The sequence below is a fragment of the Curcuma longa genome, unplaced genomic scaffold, assembly GCF_044706935.1.
Source record: "Curcuma longa cultivar G26 ecotype Majalengka, Jawa Barat unplaced genomic scaffold, ITB_CL_G26_1.1 contig_20711, whole genome shotgun sequence".
Taxonomy (NCBI): domain Eukaryota; kingdom Viridiplantae; phylum Streptophyta; class Magnoliopsida; order Zingiberales; family Zingiberaceae; genus Curcuma; species Curcuma longa.
Window position 1 is genome coordinate 661 of NW_027431454.1, and position 21,569 is coordinate 22,229.

The following is a 21,569-nucleotide window of genomic DNA, read 5'->3' on the forward strand; positions in this document are numbered from 1 at the left end:
GGTGCCATATTGTGAGCCTGCTGTATGGGATATGTGATGGCCACCAAGTGTTATGGAAGCCCCTCCCTTTCAACAAGAGATATTAGCACTACAACAAAAATTCCTTTTACCATTAACTCTATAGAATGTGCTTTTTTATCTTTGTTGAAATGTACTCATCATTTCTAATTAAATTAAAATTTCATATAGTTAATTACTTCACCTTTAATTATAACCACAAGCATTATGCGTGTAACCCTTGTCATTATTGTCCCTCCATGAACTCCATGGAGCCATATTGTGAGCCTGCTGTATGGGATATGTTATGGCCACCAAGTGTGATGGAAGCCCCTCCCTTTCAACAAGAGGTATTAGCACTTCAACAAAAATTCCTTTTACCATTAACTCTATAGAATGTGCTTTTTTTTAATCTTTGTTGAGATCTGCTCATCATTTATATTTAAATTGAAATTTCATAAAGTTAATTGCTTCCCTTTAATTACAGACCTTTCCACATGCCTAATATCAATAAAATACAGTCTCCCAGTCCTCCATGCAATTGATAAGTTACCTTTATATTGACAAAAGGAGATTAAGATACCTCTTCAGTTTCACTTGCTTTTTTTTTAACACCATTAACCCAAATCCTAAAAGACACATTCAATTTAACTAAATGGTACCCAAAAGCCAAATTAAACAGGTCAGATAGCTAGTGGGCACCTGATTAAATGGGCATTTGAGTTCCTGATGTTCCAAATTGGCATTGCCGCACGAAGATGGAAGCAACATAAAATAACGAACATGAATAATATATAAAGTAACGGATAAAATGTAAGCCTTCTAAACTCATATAGGAATACACCAGTACACCAATCCATAAAAACCAAAATTTATAATTCTAACACAATCTCACAAACTGGAAGCAACAAAATCATGATATTACTTCAATATAACTAACTCCATGAAAGAGAAAAACAAATAGTAAAATCTTTCTCAAGTAAAAGGAAAAATATAAAAGAGTAGCCAATTAATCACCAACAGATGAACCGAAATACAAATATAATTGCGTCATCTTTCACTCATCGAAAAACATCATACCACATTAACCATCAACACAAAATAAAGTCATTGACCACCAGCTAATACATCAAATCAGAAGTACAATCCCTCAACATCAAACGTCAAGATCCGATACATCAAATTTTAAGAATAAAATTAAACCTCAAAATGGAATTTTTAATCACAAAACAAAGACCGATATTTTATCACCTTCTCGCTTCGATGAAGTCGAGGAAGACGATCGAAGGGGCAGGGTTGGAGTGTCTAGGGAGAGAGACTGCCTTCAGGAGTGTAGGAGGAAGAGGGACGACCGGGGAAGTCCGGGATCAGGACGGATAGAACTCTGAAAAAGCAGCGGCCAAAAGTGACCTGCGGGAGAGAACGGCGACCGATGGAAGAGAGCGAACGGAAGATCGGAGCGGTGAGGGGAGGCGGCAGCGAGCGACTATGTGCGCGCGGCGGCGAGATCGACTGTGAGAACGGGAGAAGAAGGGAGAGGGTTCTAGCAAGTTCGACGGCGATACGGGTACGGAAAATATTCCGAATCCGATCCGCATTGCAAATAACGTGCCGTGTGAACCAAAAATCATGCTTTATTTAGAAAAAATAAAAATAAAAAAAACCTTTTTAGAACTTTTAAAAAAATAACATGTCAAGTACATTCCGAAATGTTTTATTATGTTGATAAACAACTTCGTATAATAATTTTAGTTAAAATTGATAAATAAATTATAAAATTTAAAAATTATTTAAAATATATATTTTTAAAAAAATAAAGGGTAAAGTGATATAAACTTTATCATATAATTTTTAAAAACTGATATATAATTTATTAATTTAAAATTATAAAATATATAAAATTATAATAATATATCATTTAAAATATTATCAAATGAAGTAATTTTTTAAAATAATAAAGATTAAAAGGATACAAATTAGGAGTAAATTTTTTTTAAAGATATAAAATATAAATAAAAGTTTTGGTGAACATACTATTTATTCTTAGTGTTTAAAAGGATAGATGTGGTGGAGATAATAGGGATCATGTGGTTCAATCAAGTCAAAAGTCAAATTGAATTAGAAATTAAGTCAAATCAAACTCGAGTCAAATTAAATTAAACTTGAGTCAAGTTAGATTGAGCTCGGGTTAAGTTGGGCACTACTAGAAGAGCTCAAGTTGAGTTCATTATATTAGTTTAGGTCGCATCCAAGTTTAGTCCATCCCAATTTGAAACTCTAATTCAATATGACGATTACTGAAATATTGTTGTGTATCATTTGGAATCAAAGTCTTCCTTTCACTCTTTATTTAACAGTATAAGGTAGAATCAAGGAGGCAATTCATTACATTTTACGTCATTTATTATTCATTCACTTATTGTTTTCTTCCATCATTTTCTTCATATTAGTATATAGTCGGTCAGGAATATTCGACTGTGGTTATTTTGCTAAGTCATTAATCCATCTCTCAATCTTACACGGGATCAAGCACAATTTTCATATTTCTTATAATTGAAATATTGAACTTTAGATTGATCATGCCTCTTACCTCTCATGCTCTTATCCTTTGCTTACATTCACGATCAATCCATAATCTTTTCGACAATCTTCTTATGCAAAAAAGATGAAATTCGCCATCCCAGCGGCCTCACACGGTCAATCCTACGACTATTTGTGAGGAGGTAAATCGAAAAGTTACAATTAATCACGATGAAAGAGGGTATTATCTAGACTTCGTCAAGATTCAAACTCTTACTCTCTTGTACAATTCCATCGTAATCAACTCAGCTATGTCCCAGAATCATCTTTTTGATAATCTTGTTCGTCCCCATGTTTTCATTAAAAAAACCATTCCAATATCATTAAAAAGTTGTGAATAACAACTATCATGCATGACCGACATGAATCATGAAATTAATTAGGAATTAATCATTCAGTTTTAAATTAGAAGGAATTAAAATCAATATGAATAATTTGTTTATTGAATTAGTGATCCTTATCTTTCTCCTACCATGATGAGGATCGACGACCAAAGCCACTGAGCCAGACTGTCCCCCAGCTCTCTCAAGTTCGTCCACCACCCTCCAAATCCAAATCCATGGCCCTTCACTCATCTTCAATTAGCTATAAGCCGGTGAAACGTCCCCTCACAGTCCCATTAATATTAACCATGCATCATGCAACTCTCCATCGCGATACGCCACCTAATCCCGCCAAAAACTACAACAGTGCTGACAAGACCTTTTTAATTTCAGAAACCTTGATCAGCTCGCTTAACAATCATTTTTTCCCCCATACCATGTGATACGACGGATATTTGTCGGTATATATGACATAGCAAAATAGATTCAATAATCGATTCGAGTTGGCATCCGACTTAACGGGTCAATGGTAAATGGTCAAATTATATTTTGACTGACCCAGTAATGTCTTGGATGACCCAATTACAATAACATTCAGTCCGGACAGTCTCATTCGGCCTGACTTATCAAACAACTCAGCCACATGCTCCTACAGCTCGGCCGCTCAGTTATACATCTCGCGGTCACATGCTCTTATAGTTCAGGGACTCAATTATGCATCTCAGTCATTCACCCCCATATTCAGTTAGCTCGGCCACTCAATCTCGGGCACCTATTCGATCAGCTCGAACTCAACTCTCCGACCACATGCTCACGCAGCTCGGCCACATAGCTCAGCCACATGCTTCGATAGCTTGGCCGCTTAGTTATACAACTCGGCCACTCGTTCTTGAGTTCATCCTCAAATAGTCCAACCCGTCTACTCGGTTTGGGTTCGATCTCTCTTTCGACCATATTTGATACAAGAAGATAACCAAGCGTGTGAACTCTATCAAAAGGATAAGGACGATTATTAGATTTCCAAACTTAGTCCTCTAGATCTCCACACAATTGTATCTATAGTCGTCAGATGAGAATAATCAACTCTACCAAGCTACTAGGTGGTTAGAGATCGTCAGAGATGATGCCCTTAATAGCGTATCACCAGCTCATTTGATAGCGGAACACAGAATTTGCTTCCTAAAATGTTGCATAATCTGCTCCTTTGACAGAGGAAATGTTCTCTTCAGCTACTAAATAAGCCCCGTAGGTACGAAGAGCTCTCTCTCTCAAATCCTTTAGAATACACATACTGTTTCTTCTTCTTTCTTTCGTGCTCTCTGTTGACTTGAGTGTTGAAGTGGCTTATCGGGAATCCCGGTGCCTCACTGACCCCTTCGCTCAGCTTTTTCTTTTCAAGTTCCTTCTTGGACGGAATTATCAAAAAGTTAAAGTAACATATTCTTGACTGATTACTTAACCGTCTATGTCATCCATTCGCAAGGGCGGAGCCACGTTTTACCTTACCCGGGCTATAGCCCTGGTGCTCCACGGCACAAAAGCTTAAATTTACATAAGAAATTTTTTTTTTAAGAAAATAAAAGAGCCAGCCCGGGTAAAAGAACACAGATCTCGTTGGCATAGCCCACCGTCGGAGATCAGCCCGGGTAAATCACCCGGGCTGGCTCCGCCATTATCCATTCGAAAACACCATGCAAGATCGATCCTGGAGGAGGTTAGGCTGTCACTTTTCCTTTGGCTTCTAGCTAGCTCCTCCTCCTCATCACTTTCCTCAATCGCATTATATACCGATCCATCGAACGCAACTTTTACAGAGTGTCGATTCCTGACAGCCCTCACTCGCCAGCTCCATCGTCCAGCTCACAATTTTCCATCCATATAATTAATTAAATCCTCCAGTCGATCGATCGTGTATATATATATACACACCTGCAGCAGTCGTCGTCGGTTGTGAAACTGAGACGATGGCCGTCGGATCTTGTTTTGCTCTCGCCGCAGCGCTTCTGTTGCTGTTTTCGGCCTGTGAGGCGGCGACCGTCGCGCCGGCGCCGGAGGCGCCCGGGCCGCTCAACCTCACGGGGATCTTGGAGAAGGGCGGGCAGTACGAGAACTTCGAGAGGCTGCTGAAGGCGACGCAGGTCGGGCAGCAGATCGAGAGCCAGCTCAATAACTCCTTCGACGGCCTGACCATCTTCGCGCCCACCGACAACGCCTTCAACAACCTCAAGCCCGGCACCCTCAACGGCCTCAGCAGCCAGGAGCAGGTCTCGCTGGTTCTGTACCACGTTCTCCCGCGGTACTACAGCCCCACCACCTTCCAGACCACCAGCAACCCCGTCAGCACGCAGGCCTCCGGCGAGAACGGCGTTTACACGGTCAACATCACGGCCAGCAGCAGCAGCAGCCAGCTCAACGTCTCCACGGGGGTCAACCAGGCGCCGGTCAGCAACCACCTCTACCTCGACTTCCCCCTCGCCGTCTACTCCGTCGACTCCGTGCTGCTGCCGTACCAGCTCTTCGGGCCGAAGCCCCCTGCCGCCGCGCCCTCGCCGCTGGTCAAGCCCAAGAAGGCGACGCCGCGCGCCGCCGACAGCGCCGCCGACGTGCCCTCGGCGAGCGCCGACGAGTCGACGCCTGCGGCGGCGACGCGCGTGACCAGCAAGGCGGCGGCGGCGGCGGTTGCTCTGCTTGCGGTGCTGGCGGTGACCATCGCCGATCTCCTGCAGTAAACGAAACCGCGATCGATCGGTGGCTTGCATTATTTCCGTTTAATTTATTGTGTTCATTGTGAATTTCATCTCAATTTCTGCGTGCATTTGTACTTCTGCGCCTCTTCACATAAATCGATGAGTAGATGATCTCGTTTAAGTTCATGAACAAACTATATCCAAAAAACAAACTTTCTTTTCCAATTCATAGTAAATCGCCAAATCAATCGGTAGGTAGATGACGACGAGGAAGAGGAAGCTGGATTTGCATGGCTAGCTAGCTGATGTTGATATATCTTATACATTTCCCCCTGATCGAGTAAAATCTAGTTGAGCCATATGCATCACTTTGGGGAATTAAAGATCGATAGAATGATTAATGGTTGGTGACCATGCAATACGTGATGCACAGAGTAGTGAGTGTGGTCACAGGATGCATGGCCATTAATTAAGAAGGTTGGTGAGTTGATGGAGACGGTGCGACGGCCAATTCTGCCGTGACCACTCACCGGCAACCAGCTCATGGTGATGGCAAAGGCCAGCCATGGCCCATGCAAAGGTGTTTCCTAAAAGAAATAATCTTTAGAGTTACTGTAATCTACTGTGTGATATAATTAAGCAAATAAGAACAGTTCAGAAACAGAGTAAACATCTGCATATTACTTTTGTCAGTTAAATCTGTTGGCAGTTTCCGACAGCTGTGTAAAAAAATGATAAATTTCAGTTAGTCCCATTAATTATCTCTGGGGTAGTCGATTCGGTCCCACAGAAGTTTTCCACCTGTGCTGGTGACAATTTAAATATCCTACCGCAGCACCATTGCCTCAGGGACAACAGCTGTGTACAAGCACATAGTGTAGTTGAGACACGGGCACATATATATGTGCCCAAATGAAGCGAGAAAAGGGTGAACGAAGTTATTTAGAGACTGAACGTTAAGATTTTTGCGAGAGAAGAACATCAAATATTGAGAAGGGTTTAATTTGTGAATCAAAAAAGCTATTTGATTTTGTAATCGTCCTTCCGACGAGCACGAACAATAAAATTGACAAGGAATCATTATAAGTGTTTACATGTTTTTGTTATCTATGAATCAATAATGGTATCTGAGCGATGATGAATGCATGTGAAAATGAAATGCAAAATTCTTTCTTTTTTTAAGTTCATTTTCGTGAAGAACACAATGAATAACAATGAAATGGTTTTGTCATCGTTCGTCTTGCTCCGTTGTGTTTGATCTAAAAAAAATACAATAGCGAATGATATTGCGCTGGCAAGTGAATGCTTGATTGACACTATCGATAGTACACTCGGCGCTGTCGAGAGAGTGCACACTCGAAACTCGACGTTGTGATCAAAACTCGATCATGATGTAGCAAAACTAGATTGGTCATCGTGCTTTTGTCGTCTGTTCCTATTTGAGATCGCCATCTAGTGAATCAATGGGAGACGACAGTTGAATATTGTGACAATCAAATTACTATAGTTTTTTCTAAGGATATCAAATATCACAATAAGGAGAAGCACATATATAGCTATTAAGTATAATTTTGTAAGAGATATTGTTGATAAGAGAAAGGTAATTCTTCAGTATATCACTATACGTGCTATGCTTGCAGATCATTTTATTAAGTCATTGACTAAAGAATCATTTCTAGGACATGTGAAATCTTTGAGATTTCATAAAATGTAACATATTGTAAAGATAATCAGATATGTGAAATGTCATTATCTATTCAATGTATATGCTTTTATTACATTTGGATAAAGTCTTAATGAACATGTTGGTGAATTGAGATTAATCCTCTCACATAGAGAATCATTCTATTTGTTAAGTATAATTAGAGATAAGATCATTGCTTGTGGGACAGTTAATGAAGTTGTGAATGGAGACATATCTGTAAGTTGAGGGTCGCCTTGATAGTAGTATCAAGATGAGATTATTTAAAAATTGATGATCGAAGTAAATGTACTCACCATTTACTAAACTTGATAGAAGCTAAATTAGAATTCATGAGTTGAATTCAGGATTAGACATTGAGAATATCTAGATCGAAATTTGTACGATGTTATATTTAAGAAAAACATATGCTCGTTAGTATTAAAGAGAATAACATTATAGTATGTAATTCATATCACATGTGCTTTAGTGATAATAAAGGTAGTAGGAGAATTAATCTCTACTTTTTTACTATATGAGCCCTTTGAAATTATGAGATAATCTTGATTTTATCCTAAATAATTATTTAATTATTTATTTGAATTTTTAATCAGAATCTGCTACTTTAACATGTATCCTATTGACTATAGATGATTCGGTCTATGAAACATGATTAGGAAAGCGATTGATTAAAATGAATGAATTCTAACTAGAAAAGAAAAATTAAAATAGAATTACATCTTTGACATTTATTTATAAGTCGACTAATTATATTTTGTGTTGAACGTATAAAATGTAATTGTAAATAATTATATTGAATGTAGGTATTGAACATGCTTTTGACATAATAGTCATTATGAGGGAGTAAAGATGTTAATGATTTAATATGAGATAAATACAAGATACTGATGTCTTTTGAAGAACGGCTATATAAATAACTTTCTTACCATTAATCGCTCATTATGTTTCTTGTCACACAAATCATTTTTTCTTTAGTACGAATTGGATGTTCTCATATGGTCTTTATAGCTATCTAGTCTTTGTGGTTGTTTTATTTTTATAGTTTCATTTGGATGAGTGAGAGATATTGACAGTTTCTGTAACTACGCATACTGCACATAGTGCAGAGACTGCACGACCGCTACATGCAAGCATGTAGTGTGGTTGAGAAACTGCACTGGCACACATATATGTGCATGTGTCCAAGCAAAGCAAGAAAAGGGTGAACGAAGCTATTGATAGAACGAACGCGAAAATTTCCACAAGAGAAGAACATCTAGTACCAAGAGGGATTTGGTTCATGAATCGGAAGGGTAGTTCAATTTTGTAATTGTCCTTCAGACAATAAGCACGAACAATAAGATCAATAAAGAATCAATGTAAGTGTTTACGTATTTTTGTTATTCATGCATTTGAATCAACAAAATCTATACTAAAGGGAATAGAATGATAACTACACTTGAGTCCTGAACCTTTTCAATCATCTCTTCCTTGTGGACTTTTCTGATATCCTTCATTGCAGGAGATGATGGTATGGTCATGTACCTCACTTCTTGGAGGAATTATCAAATTGGCAACGAGAACTATTCAAGTATCACATTCACAACAAGAGAAAAACAAACACACAGAAGGGAAATGATGCTTAAATCTAGCTGAAAATTAGTATAGTTCTTAAAGATGAATGTCTTTAGATTTAAGGTTGATTTTTAGTATTTGGAGGGTCAAACAGATTAAAATGGGCCTTAAATCACCCTTATGGAAGTTGACCAAAGAAACTTTCTAAAATGACCTAAGACTTTGGTCAACTATAAAAAGTTATTTGGTTGACTAAAGCAATGTCCAATTGATTGGACCTTTGTTCTAGTCGATTGAAATAAGGATTTTAGACACAATATTTTTATTTGTGAATAATTGAAAATGTGTATTTTTAGACTCAATGTTTGTCTAGTTAATAAGACTATTAAGAGTGACAAGAACACCTTTTTCAACTCAGAAGGCATCATAGTGACATCTAAATCAAAATGCCAGTAAGAAGAAATTTGCAGAATCATGAGACATAATTAACAGATGGACCTCTCTTCTAGATTTTGTCATAAACAACATCTAGTAAACTGGATCCTTCAACCTATCAATCAAATAATCAGCTTTCTATACTAGAGAAACACAGCTTTGCAATTCATAGTTTGGCTGTACATCCCAGGTTGTTTCTGGCATTTGATTGGATTCCTAACTCCAAATCTGAAGGAAGGACTGATTAATGCTGATTTTGTGAAAATTTGAAAGGTCTCAGAACTAACCTCAGCATAGTGTGAGGCCCTTCCAATTCCATTGGTCTTAAATCTCTGTCCACCATCAGTGAGTGGATTGGCTATTTGTGTAGGGTTTGAGTTTGCAGAACAATAAACCTGCCCTTGGTTAAGTTGCTCCTTATTCAACAAATGAAGAGATGAATCACTTTCCTTATGACTTGTATTAGAGTCATTCAGAGAACCAAGCACCCTGCTAGCCTCATTCTGCAACCCGACGGCTTTCCAGGCTTCAGCAACGAGGCGAATACAGTTTTTCTTAGGCCTCACTCCAGTTTTCCTCATTGTATCAAGAAGCTCCTCAGCTTTCCATGGTTGTTTTGCTTCACCATATCCCCATATAAGTGTTTCAAAAGTCTTTATGTTGGGTGAAACACCGGACTCACACATCATCGAGAAGACCCTCATTGCGTTTTCCATATCTGCTGCACTACACCAGCCACTGATGATTGTTGTGAAGGTCACAACATTGGCTTTTATGCTGAGTTCATCCATAGCCATGAGAAGGGCCTCAGCTTTAGCAGGTTCCCTTGATCGGACATAACCTTTGGCGAGGATGCTATATACTTGTGCATCTGGTTTAATACCTGCTCCCACCATCTTACTTAGCAGCTCCGTGCATCTGGTCATCAGTCCCATTGCACTCCATGCATTCAGCTGGTGGCTGAATGTGACAATATCTGGCTTGATCCCAATTTCTTCCATTATTGCTAACACCTGTTCAAGTAGAAATTATGATCAACTGCCACTGCTAAGAGATTGTTGACTAAGAGAAAGATCATCAAACTAAATACTCACTTCATCAACTCCAGCTATATCTTGGAGATCTAGGAATCCTTTGACTAAAGTGTTGAAGACTACAATATTTGGACGAATACCGAACACCTTCATTTCATTTACACACCTCAATGCATCTTTCATGTTGCCTTCTTTACAATATCCACAGACAATAATGGCCCAAGTGCGTTCATTTGGATGTAATCTTGTCTGCATTTCCAGTATTAGCTCTTCAGCTCTCCTTGTTTCACCATTTTTAGTATAAGCCCTTGCAATAGTATTATATGTGACGACATCAGGCTGAATGCCAGACTCGCACATCTTATGATATACATTCCACGCTTCAATTAGATTTTGCTTTTCGCACCATGCTTTAATGAGTATATTGTATGTTTGCTGATTAGGCCTTGTATTCTCCTCTTGAGGCATCATATCCAAAAGCAGATTTGATTCTTCAGGTTTCCCAATAATGCTATATCCTTTTATAAGAGTATTGAAAGTGCTTGTTGTTGGTTTGCACCCACTTTGCTTCATCTTCCAGAAGATCTTGATAGCTTCATCAATCTTTTCAGCTTCCGAAAATGCATTAATTATGGCATTGAAGAAAACTGAGTCAGGTTTCAGTCCACTGTTCTCAAACTGAGATACAAGTGAAGGAATGGACTTAAATTGCTTCTGTACTGTCAAAGCGGCTAATAGAGTTGTATATGTCACCACAGAAGGCTTATGGCCCTCGTCAATCAAGCCATTAAACAATGACTGAGCTTCATGAGGTTTCTTTTCATCTATCAAACTACCCATTTTCTTTGTTCTTGTAAGAACTGTTCGGCATCTGTTTCCTTTCAAGCATGTAGTGCAGATTTCATGCTTTCTAGAGTGAGAACTTGAAATTGCTTTTCTAGTTGTGCCCCATTTGTGGTATTCCTGTTAACATTAAGGAAGATATGCTCATGAAATATAGAGTTTAGGAGTGCTAACACATGTTAATGATCTGTTTGAAACAAGTCTTTACCATATTAGTCCTACTATATGACACTTATTAGATGTATTCGTGAACAAGGGCCTAATTGTCAGAAATGAGGTTTGATAAGAAACCTCATGGATGATCACTACAAATATTTTTCACTGAAGATCTTAATTTTTCTGTTGATAATTAGGTGGAGATATTTCACTAATGGAGGTTGTTCTTCCTTGTCAGAAAAAGCCAAGCTTCCAGGTGTGTATCAATGTACACTGCTATTCAGACCCATCTGCCATAGACAAAAGGACGAGAAATTTCTACCCTGCATGATTAGGCTTTGCACCTTTAATTTCATATGAAACTGCTATTACATGATTAGGCTTTCTCCCTGACACTCCCTTTCAAGTTGGTTTGAATATATTATAGGAACTTAGTTTGTTATAAATATATTCAACTCTAAGCTCTTTTAAAGATTTGATTAGCAAATCTACCAATGCAATGAGGATGGTCGAGTGAGAAGGAAGATTAGGGTGTTCTGATATCATGTTGATATTAAAGTGGAATTGTTCCTCGTACAAATCATAGGTAACCCCTCTATCTTTATATATGCATTATTGCCCAATAGGGCATATTACAAGTAACCCTTTGCTCCTTATTGATACAAAACTCCCTAGCATGCGTGATGTGTGATAACTTTTGTTTGTAAAGGATAACAGGCATCTCAGAGTAAAGATCTAGAGTGTAAGGATTTAAGAATACGAACTTGATAACATCTACAGCAAAGATCTTTAGCATTATGGCTCAACACATGTTGCATCTCCATGACCTCGAGATAAAATACTATCTTTAGTAGTAGTGGATGATTATGCAAACAATAATTTGAATTGCAAGAGAATTACCTTGGTTGATAAGTCATCATGTAATCGTTCTTGCTTCATGCTTTGTTTACCAAGATCCCTAGCTGAAGCATCTAAGGGAGTATGCTCTATTTTGCAATCTACCATGCACTTCATTGCCTAGTTTCTCTAAATATTTTCAAGTTTCAACTGCAAACACCATACAAGTTTGGTATATTAATTGCATAATCATGAACAAAGAAACTATTCAAAACAGACGCTTCCAACAATTATCATTGTTTATTTCCCTCAACAAATTCAGTAGCACTCTATCTCAACCCACATTTTGAACATAACAAATGTAGAACATCAAATTTCTCCACGCATGAATTACGAATGTGAAAAAAATGCTTCATTGTGTATTTCAATTGCAGCAAAAAGTCTAAAATCCCAGTCTCCCCAAAAAACTGCTTCACAGACATTATCTAATGCGTGTTAGAAAATGGCAACAACTTGCTGATATCTCCTAAACCCTAATAATCTTCATTGATGAAGAAAGTTGGAATGAGTACTACTTATTGTCATTTCGACTTCTTAAATTTGAAACTAATCTTTAAGACAATCAGTAACTACACAAACCTAGAACTAGCAGTTCACCGATGAAATTTGTGCATTCTGAGCAAAGAGCAAACTTTGAGGCAGATAGATTAAATACAACGCCAAGAGAAGCCAAAAACAGTTTGGCCATCTAATTAAGAAAGAAAAAAAAAACAACATCCGTAATGCAACAAAAACAGATCAAAAGTACCGTTTTTCTCGTCCATTTTATACGGAAGGAAGAGGACCGAGTTAGCAGAGGATTATGGAGGCAGGAAATAGGAGTACACACCTGTCTACTTGTGCGAGGAAGACGATCCTGAGGCGGAGAAGAGATGGAAAGGCGTGGAGCGACGAGAGGCGCTCGTATCGACTGGGTTGAGATGCACGCCACACTGCTGCCTTACTCTCTTGAGCTCTCTTATCCACAAGAACACAAACCACGATGGGCTGCGAAGGGAGAAGAAAGGACGATAATAATAATAATAATAATAATAATAATAATAAATTATTTATTTTATATTAATATAATTATTGTAGTGTTTTGTAGAGTTCATTTTGATGCATTTAAAATTATTTTGATAAAATTTAAATAATTTTAAATAGATTGATAAAAATTATTATTAAACAATTTAGATTAAATTGATAAAAAATATTTTAATATAATATAGGTTTAGAATTTAACATTTAAATTTTAACTACAACGGTACCGTAAGTATAATTATTTAGAATTTAAAATTAAATTTAATATAATAATATTTTTATATATAATAATTTTAATTAAATTAAAATAGTGATTTCTTTTCATGAAATAAAGAGTCGAGTAAGGGGCTAAGGGCTGCATATGGTACAATATTGAAATAAAAGATATTTTAAATACAAACATACAATAGAACTTTTTAACTTTTTTATAAAAAAATTAAAAGTCAAATGGACATTTCAAATTAAAAGAAATATCAAATAAACATTTTTAAAAAATTAAATAGGCATCCCATAAGTAATTTTATCTTAAAAATCTAGTGTCATTGTAGCAAGTATTCACTATAATATATAAAGGTGTAGAAACTATTAGTAGTTATTATAATATATTTATAATGAGTTTCTGTCAAATAGTTACTATAATATCAGTAGTTGCTATAACATATTGAGGACAAATTTAAGATTTAGAATTATAGTAACTACATAATAATTTCTCCAATTATTTTTAAAATAATTTTTGATAAAATTTAAATATTTTTAATAAAATTAATAAATAATATTTTGATATAATATTATTCAGAGACTCTAAATTTTAAATCATAAACTTTAAAGTTATCCTAAATACTTATAGTAGTTACTGAGTACCTTCTATATATTATAGTAGTTACATCTTAAATATATTGTAGCAACTACTGAGTAACTTCAACGTGTTATAATAGTTATATGATTACTTCTATACGATATAAATCCTAAAATTTAAATTCATCCTAAACACATTATAGTAGTTACTGGGTAGCTTCTATATGTTATAACAACTAATAGGTAGTTTTCACATGGTATAAATTCTAAATTCATCTTAAACATGTTATAGCTGCTATTAGTTAGTTTCTATATAGTATAAATTTTAAATTATAAATTCACCTTAAATACATTTTAAGCAATGATATATAACATGAAAAAATTCAACATGAAACCAACATGACACACTGCATGCAGTGGGACCCACAGACATGCAGTTGAGTGTGTCATACTTTTTTGCTACATATCATACATTTTAGTAGCTACTCGATAGCTTTTACACGGAGTAAATCCTAAATCATAAAATCTAAACTTATTCTAAATATATTATAGTAATTACTCGATAGTTGTTATAATAATGAATAGTTTTTATATATTATAATAATTTTCAGTAGTTGCTATGTCAATATCGAATTCAGAGATATTTTTAGGATTAAAATTATTGAAGGAAGTCTGTTTAACGATGATTTTACAAATGGTGGGCCTATTTGATTTGTTTCCCTTTTGCATTAATTATTTTAAAAATAAAATAGGCATGTGTTAATTTATTATTATAAACTCAAAATATGCCCATTTTAAATTCACATTAAATTAGTTAAATATTATGAGTTTCGTGGAAGATTTAATAAATTATATATTTAAAATAAAAAAATGTCCAATTTAGGCAGATTGCCTGTTTCAGCAATTCCTCTTCCACGTTCCACCTTTCTTTCTTTCGATTAATGGAAGTGAAGAAAAAAAGGCAAGCGCCTGAACGACACTTGGGTTCTCTCCCGTAAGCGCTCGTCGGCGTCCGAGTCTCGACTTCGTCCCTCGTCCCTCCAGCTGCACCGGCGTTTCTCTCACTCTCTCTCTCTCTCGGTGCATCCTCTCCCCGTGAAGAGCCGAACCCGTGCGTCTTCTCTCCCTCGGAGGCTGCCGCGGGAATCGCCACAGTTGAGCGTCGAGCCGCTTTTGCTTCCGCCTGCGGAAGCAAAGTTCCCTCCTTTCTTCGGCGAATCATATAGCGAGTTCGTTTTTCGTATTTGAATCAAGCACCTTACGCGTTCGTTGAAATGCCTAACTGAAATTTCTTTTCGCTCTTTTCCGTTTGCTCTAATTTTATCTTATTGATGCAGAAGAATGGCTACTTTTGGGCTCACGCGTTCACTTTCATGGCTCCCTTTGCAACATCACGACGGTAAGTTTCAAAGAGAAGATTTGGTTCTATGTTTCAGGCAGATTGATCTTCACGTCTGTTATAGATTAATCATAGCCCATATGTTTAATGCTCTTTCATCTTTGGGAAATTTCCTAAGCCGTGTGCAAAAGTTATAAGATGCCCAATTGTTGCACATACAGTTGTATAATTTCTCACCGAGCGTACCTCCCTAAGTGATAATTCCAAAATACCATTTCATGTGACAATCCCAACCAGCGGTGGAACCAGCTTCCACTTTGACTAAAAGTGGTTTAACACTTGCATTTTTACTTGTGGATGTGGATAAAAGTGAAATGACTATTTCTACCTTGATGGGCCTATAATAGTGAAATTGCAAGTTTGAGCTCTTAGGATCACACTAGTAGACTAAGAGTTGTATTTTGACTTGTAGATGTCCAATAATTTTTACTTTAATGGACATGACAGTCAAAATGCAAGTATGAGGGCATGAATAAGATGCTAGAACCTCCAAGAGCACACTGATGGTCTTACACTTTGATTTTGAAACATGGATATACGTCAAGGTGAAATGGTCCTTTTACCTTTAATGAATTTCAGTGGTAAAATTACAAGGACATATATGAGTTTGTGGGAGCTCTAGGAGCACAAATGTAATTTCACACTTTCATTTTGATCTATGAATATTCATCAAAGTGAAATGATGGACTTACCATTGTGTGAGACCACCACTGTGATCATGGAGGTCCCAATAATCTATCAATGTTCTTACACTTGCATTTTAATCACTCTATGTCCATCAACATAAAATAGTCATTTTACCTTGATAGAACTACAATGGTCAAATTGCAAGTGTGATACCATCAATGCACTCCTAGGACTCACAGGAACCCATCTATACATTCGAGGATGCATTATGACATGTGTAGGCCTATTAAAGTGACTTCAATTTTTCACCTTGATGGAGCTCGGAGATCTAGTTGTAGATTTGAGGGTATTGGTTTGCCAGGAACCCATCTTTGCCCTCATTCCTCTATTCCTATCTCTTGATGTCAGTTGGATGAACAAAAACCCAATTTTAGGAGAAAAAGAGATATTCAAGAAAAAATAAGAAAAATGTACATGGTATCCAGCCTGGTGGATGAGAAATAAACAATTTTAGCAACCTCAAGATGCAGGGAAGGATTATTGGTGAAGAAGGATGATAAGGGAAGGGCATGGCAGTGAAGGATAGGAAAAAGTAAGGTCGCTGATTATGGGAAAAAATAGGAAGATTATGGTGAAGGAGATATTATGGGGATTTTGAGAAGGATTTCTTTCAGTTATGGCTTGGGAGGATTTTTGTAGGATCGACTGAGGGGTTTTGATCGCCTGGAAGCTGTTTCATGTGTGGGATGAGATTACTTGGTGAAATAAGGTATTTTGGGGTTTATTACTTAGGGAGGTGTAGTTCGGTGGGAATTTATGAAACTAAATATGCCCCTTGGGCATCTCACAACTTTTCGAGCATGTTTGGGAAATTTGCCTCTTTTATTTTTCTGAAGAGAATTTGAATTAGTCATATGATGCTTCATCTTTGTATTGAGAATATTTTTTTTCTTATTTTCAATGGGAGTTCAAGCTAAGCAGTTATATTTGTATTTGTTTTCCATTTTATCTCATTTATTGGTCCATTCTCTTGTACATTTTATAAATGTTTTTTTTTGTTTTTCTTTGCACACAGAACGGCTAACCACAAGCATTTCGTGTGTTACTATGAACTCTTCTGGATCTACCGGTGCCATTGAATCTTTGTCTGCCGAAACAGGATTTAAAATGATTAAGCCTATTGTTAAAATGTGTGGTGTTACATCAGCAAGGGATGCTGAATTGGCTGCAAATGCTGGTGCTAGCCTCATTGGCATGATTGTTTGGCCACATTCAAAGCGTTCAGTCTCATTAGCAACAGCTAAAGAAATCTCCAAAGTTGCACGAGATTGTGGTTCAAAGCCTGTTGGTGTCTTTGTAGATGATGATGCAGACACGATATTGCGAACTTCTGATGCAGTTGACCTTGAGCTTGTTCAAGTATCTTATCCTTTTTTATTCAAAACATTCATGATTGTAAAACAAAAAAATTGATATTTTGATAAATCTTATTGTTTTTGCTGTCATTTACTTCTTCAGCTTCATGGTGATGGTTCTCGTTCCTTGCTCCCCATTATCTTGCAACATAACCAAGTTATATATGTACTCCATGCTGATGAAGACGGTAAACTTCTCAACCATGTGCCCATGGAGAATTCTTCTTTAGTTGATTGGATTCTGGTGGATAGCGCAAAAGGTGGCAGGTAGAAAATTCTTTTCTACTATGCAAAGTACATATTGCAAATTGAAACATTATATTGCTTTGCATTAGAGTTTGAATGGGTAGCAAATGCTGATGACATATGGTTATGATGTGCGCCTTGTGTTTCTGAACAATCACAATCAGCATCTGATGTAAGTTTTGAGAGTAAAAATGATGTCGAAGAGAAGTCTTTCTATCTATTATTTTTTACAAGTATTCTATTAAATGAGGCAAGTCTTACATATCTACTAGTCATGCTATCGAGTTATTTTCATACTTCATGCTACCCATTTGACCTTGTTGCAATTTTCACTCAAATGATGAACTTATAAATCCACTTTTTCAGTGTGTTCATGAGTAAGTGGAATTGTTGACGTTTAGATCTTGACAAACACACATTTCTGGTTCTAACAAGTCATTTCTTCTTTAATCTACAGTGGTAAAGGATTTAACTGGCACAAGTTTAAGTTGCCATCTGTTAGAAGCAAACATGGCTGGCTATTGGCTGGAGGACTTCATCCTGACAATGTTGCTGAGGCTATTGGTGCCCTTAAGCCGGATGGAGTCGATGTTAGCAGCGGCATCTGCGACGAGGGTGGTATCGACAAAGATCCCATGAGAATATCTTCCTTCATGAACGAAGTAAAATCTATGAGTTATTGAACTTCAGCTTGGCCTTCCCGAATAAGTCAATTGTTATTTAGTGTTCATGTAATAAAGCCTTGAATCTTATTTTTATATGTTCATTAAATTGCAAAATATGCTTAATAATCTCGAGCTTGGTTTGCTTAGATGTTTTAAACTCTCAATTCAAGCTTGTTTGATTGTTTGTAATTTTTACATTTTAAATTTGTTTGATGTGAAAGTTTTTTTTATTTATTTAGCATGTTGATAAGAGTTTTATTGATGAACATGATTCATAAATTTTGTTCACGAATATTAATGAGTTGAGCACATATGTGTTCAAGTTTGTTCATTTAATTTAATGAATTGTTCAAGTTTGTTCTTTTAGTTTAATAAGTTATTCAAATTTGTTCATTTAATTGGTGTGTATTGAATAAATATAAATAAGTTTTTATTAAATCCAATATTAAGTTTGTTCGTGAACTTATGATTCATTTACAATCCTATTTATTTATAAAATTGAATTGTTTATATAGTAGTTTTGATTAAAATTGATTAGTGAATCTAAATTGATTTAGGGAACATAAAAGAGTGTTTGTTTGTAAGCTTTAATTTATTTATATAATAATTTTAATTAAAATTATTATATGAGTCTAAAATATTTAAAATTTGAAAAAGGAAGATAGAATAATTCTTTAGAGTTTAGAAATCACAATTGGTGTTTATTTATGAAATTAACTTATTATATATGTACTTATATTTGATTGATAATTGAAGGAGCAAGGAGAAATATTTATTTATAAAATTACAAGTTTTGGGTCAATAGGGTTCAAGTCTAGCCTGTTTTGGAACACAAAAGGTCAAATTATTACATGATTATATTTTTTATTTAAAAATTTAAATTTGGGTAGATAGATTAACTGTTATGTAATAATTTTGATTAAAAAAAAATGATAATCCCAGTAGCCACATCTCTGGGGGTGGTCGGCTCGGTTTATCCACGGAAGTTTCCCACCGACTACCAAGGTAAATCGGAATAATTTTGATTAAAATTTATATATACTTAATTCAGATCAAATTTATTATTCACTTCATTAAAAAAAATCAATAAAAAGAGATATTCTTGTAACGTAGCTATTAGCGTTACGTGAGGAGCGCCGTTTTATGGACTTTGGTGTCGTTTCGTGTTCACACGAATTCCTTCAGTTGCTGCACGAAATCCTCTTCGTGCTCCTTGGTCACGACTTGCCCCACGAATCGCACCCCCTGCTCCGGCGCCGGCCGCTTTAGAAGGATCCCGACGGCGAATAACACGTGGTGGTTGAGTGGCGCCACGCACCGCGGCGCCCCGCTCCCGTAGTCGACCTCGTGGAACCCCACCCTCCTCCAGTCCGACAGGTTCAGCGTGTCGTATCCGATCGGGACCCTGAACGGGTCGTCCTCGAAGTCGCCCGCCACCCACGCCGCGAACTTGGCAGCCAGGCTCGCCTTGGCCTCGCGTATCCACTCCACGATCTCGGCCACCGGGGCGCGCGCCACTAGCTCGCTCTTTTTCGAGACCGTCGAGCAGTACACGCAGTTGCCGTAGTAGCCGGAGGCGGCAGCATTCACCAGGTGGCGCACGTTGGCCGGGAAGACGAAGTGGGCGTCGGCCTCCGGCGCGAGGCAGATGGCGCGGACGCGGCTCCGCCAGAGGACAGCGGACAACGCATCGAAGGTGGTGCAGCGGTGGGACGTCTCCCGCGCGTACGAGTCTTTAATCGCGTTGATGGCGTGCGGCGGGAAGTCGCGGAGTGAGCGAACGAAGTTGTAGGCGACCGTCGGAGGGGGCTTCGGGTGGCGTATCGGCGGGGCCGGGATGGCTTCTCTGAACCAGACCGGCTCGACGGCAGGGCCAGGGAGGCCTCGGGCGACGTCGGCGATGGCCTTCAGGAAGTGGCCGGCTCCGACGCCGTCGAACACCATGTGGTGAAATTTAACTCCGACCGCGAAGCCGCCACACTTGAGCTCCGTCACCTGCAAATCGTTGGTAGATTTTAATTAATTCACCGTTGAGTTGACTAAATCAGATCGATCTTACAATTTCAGAACTAGTCGAATCCGTCAACACGCGTTTGATTATTAAAATCGTCGAACAATTTTCCGAAAACCATTTGAATATTCATCATCGCCGGCGCGTTCATGGTTATTCGAGATGTTCTCAGAGGACAAAATCAGCACAAATCGAAAAACGAACCTGCATCATCAAGATCATCTCGTGCTGGTCCAAACTCGGGGGCGGACATGGGAGGAGCTCCTCCTTGGGGATCGCCAGAGGGAACTCAAGGTTCCTCAGATCGCTGAGGCTGTACCGGCTCGCCATCGCCTCGACGAACCACACCCCCTCTCCGGTGCAAGCCACCTCCAGCTCTCCCTCGTCCGACACCACGAGCCGGCCGGCGACCGGGTAGTAGTGGGCCAGCCCTCTAGCCAGCGCGGCTCTGATGGCGTCGGCCGGGGACTGAAGCAGGCCGCCGCCTTCATAAGCGGCGACCACTTCGACGAAGAACCTGAGGCCCATGGCATGGTCGATGGACGAGAGGGGAGACTCGGCTGTGCGGCGCCGCCTCCGCCGCCGCCGCCGCTGCTGGGGGCGACGAACTCTTCGGCGACCTTGGTCACGGTGAAGCTGATCGTCATCGGTGCAATTAGCTTTAGTTTGGCACACCCTTCCGTTTACTTGGTGGGTTCCTTTTATAATGCAGCGAAAAGACTGGTAAACACAGAAGCTAATCGCGTTTCTGTTTTCTTACGTCCACATTTGTAGTTCGAATGCGACTTTTTCCTTGCCGTTGCATTTAAGAACATGCCATGGATGAAGGTGGTAGGTGACTAATTAATAATACAGATTTTTTTTTTCATAATCCAAATATCTAGATTTGGGTTGGAGGTGATGGTCCTCAGAATATAGTTGAGTTGGTTACAATGAAGTAGATTTGTAGAAGAGTATAAGAGTTCAAATCTTAATGAAGCTGAATAATACTCTTCTTCATCATAATCAACTGCAGTTTCTCAATTTACCTGTTCATAGATGATCGTGGGACTAATCGTGGAATCGTTAGAGTGGCGGATTCTAATTTTTTACAGAAGAAAATGATCAGAGATGATGATGCACTGAAGCATGGTCTGACCGTGCTACAGGGCACGACACGATCGTTGCGCCGAACACGGCTTAA

The 21,569-nt window shown here is 38.1% G+C and overlaps 3 protein-coding genes and 1 pseudogene across 3 annotated transcripts; 2 read left to right on the plus strand and 2 right to left on the minus strand.

Annotated features, from left to right (window-relative positions):
- Positions 1-4,725: 4,725 nt before the first annotated feature.
- LOC141817490 (fasciclin-like arabinogalactan protein 6) lies at positions 4,726-5,768 on the plus strand. The gene has a single exon (XM_074705133.1). The coding sequence runs from the start codon at positions 4,865-4,867 to the stop codon at positions 5,627-5,629; it is 765 nt and encodes a 254-aa protein (XP_074561234.1). The 5' UTR covers positions 4,726-4,864; the 3' UTR covers positions 5,630-5,768.
- A 3,530-nt stretch (positions 5,769-9,298) lies between these two features.
- On the minus strand, positions 9,299-11,275 carry LOC141817492 (uncharacterized). The gene is made up of 2 exons (XM_074705135.1): positions 10,373-11,275; positions 9,299-10,291 (listed from the first exon to the last, which is right to left on the minus strand). The coding sequence occupies exons 1-2, from the start codon at positions 11,150-11,152 to the stop codon at positions 9,422-9,424; spliced, it is 1,650 nt and encodes a 549-aa protein (XP_074561236.1). The 5' UTR covers positions 11,153-11,275; the 3' UTR covers positions 9,299-9,421.
- Positions 11,276-14,956: 3,681 nt separating this feature from the next.
- On the plus strand, positions 14,957-18,498 carry LOC141817491 (N-(5'-phosphoribosyl)anthranilate isomerase 1, chloroplastic-like). The gene is made up of 5 exons (XM_074705134.1): positions 14,957-15,252; positions 15,361-15,422; positions 17,125-17,468; positions 17,568-17,731; positions 18,168-18,498. Exons 2-5 carry the CDS (start codon positions 15,365-15,367, stop codon positions 18,391-18,393), a joined length of 792 nt encoding a protein of 263 aa, XP_074561235.1. The 5' UTR covers positions 14,957-15,252; positions 15,361-15,364; the 3' UTR covers positions 18,394-18,498.
- Positions 18,499-19,491: 993 nt separating this feature from the next.
- Positions 19,492-21,033, minus strand: LOC141817489 (acyl transferase 4-like; annotated as a pseudogene).
- Positions 21,034-21,569: the final 536 nt, after the last annotated feature.

Excerpts from the sequence above, each read along its gene's own strand:
- LOC141817490 (XM_074705133.1), top strand. The coding sequence starts at position 4,865 with ATGGCCGTCGGATCTTGTTTTGCTCTCGCCGCAGCGCTTCTGTTGCTG.
- LOC141817492 (XM_074705135.1), bottom strand. The coding sequence starts at position 11,152 with ATGGGTAGTTTGATAGATGAAAAGAAACCTCATGAAGCTCAGTCATTG. Across the intron at positions 10,292-10,372 it reads ATATAGCTGGAGTTGATGAA|GTGTTAGCAATAATGGAAGA; the intron begins GTGAGTATTTAG and ends CTACTTGAACAG.
- LOC141817491 (XM_074705134.1), top strand. The coding sequence starts at position 15,365 with ATGGCTACTTTTGGGCTCACGCGTTCACTTTCATGGCTCCCTTTGCAA. Across the intron at positions 15,423-17,124 it reads CCCTTTGCAACATCACGACG|AACGGCTAACCACAAGCATT; the intron begins GTAAGTTTCAAA and ends CTTTGCACACAG. Across the intron at positions 17,732-18,167 it reads GATAGCGCAAAAGGTGGCAG|TGGTAAAGGATTTAACTGGC; the intron begins GTAGAAAATTCT and ends TTTAATCTACAG.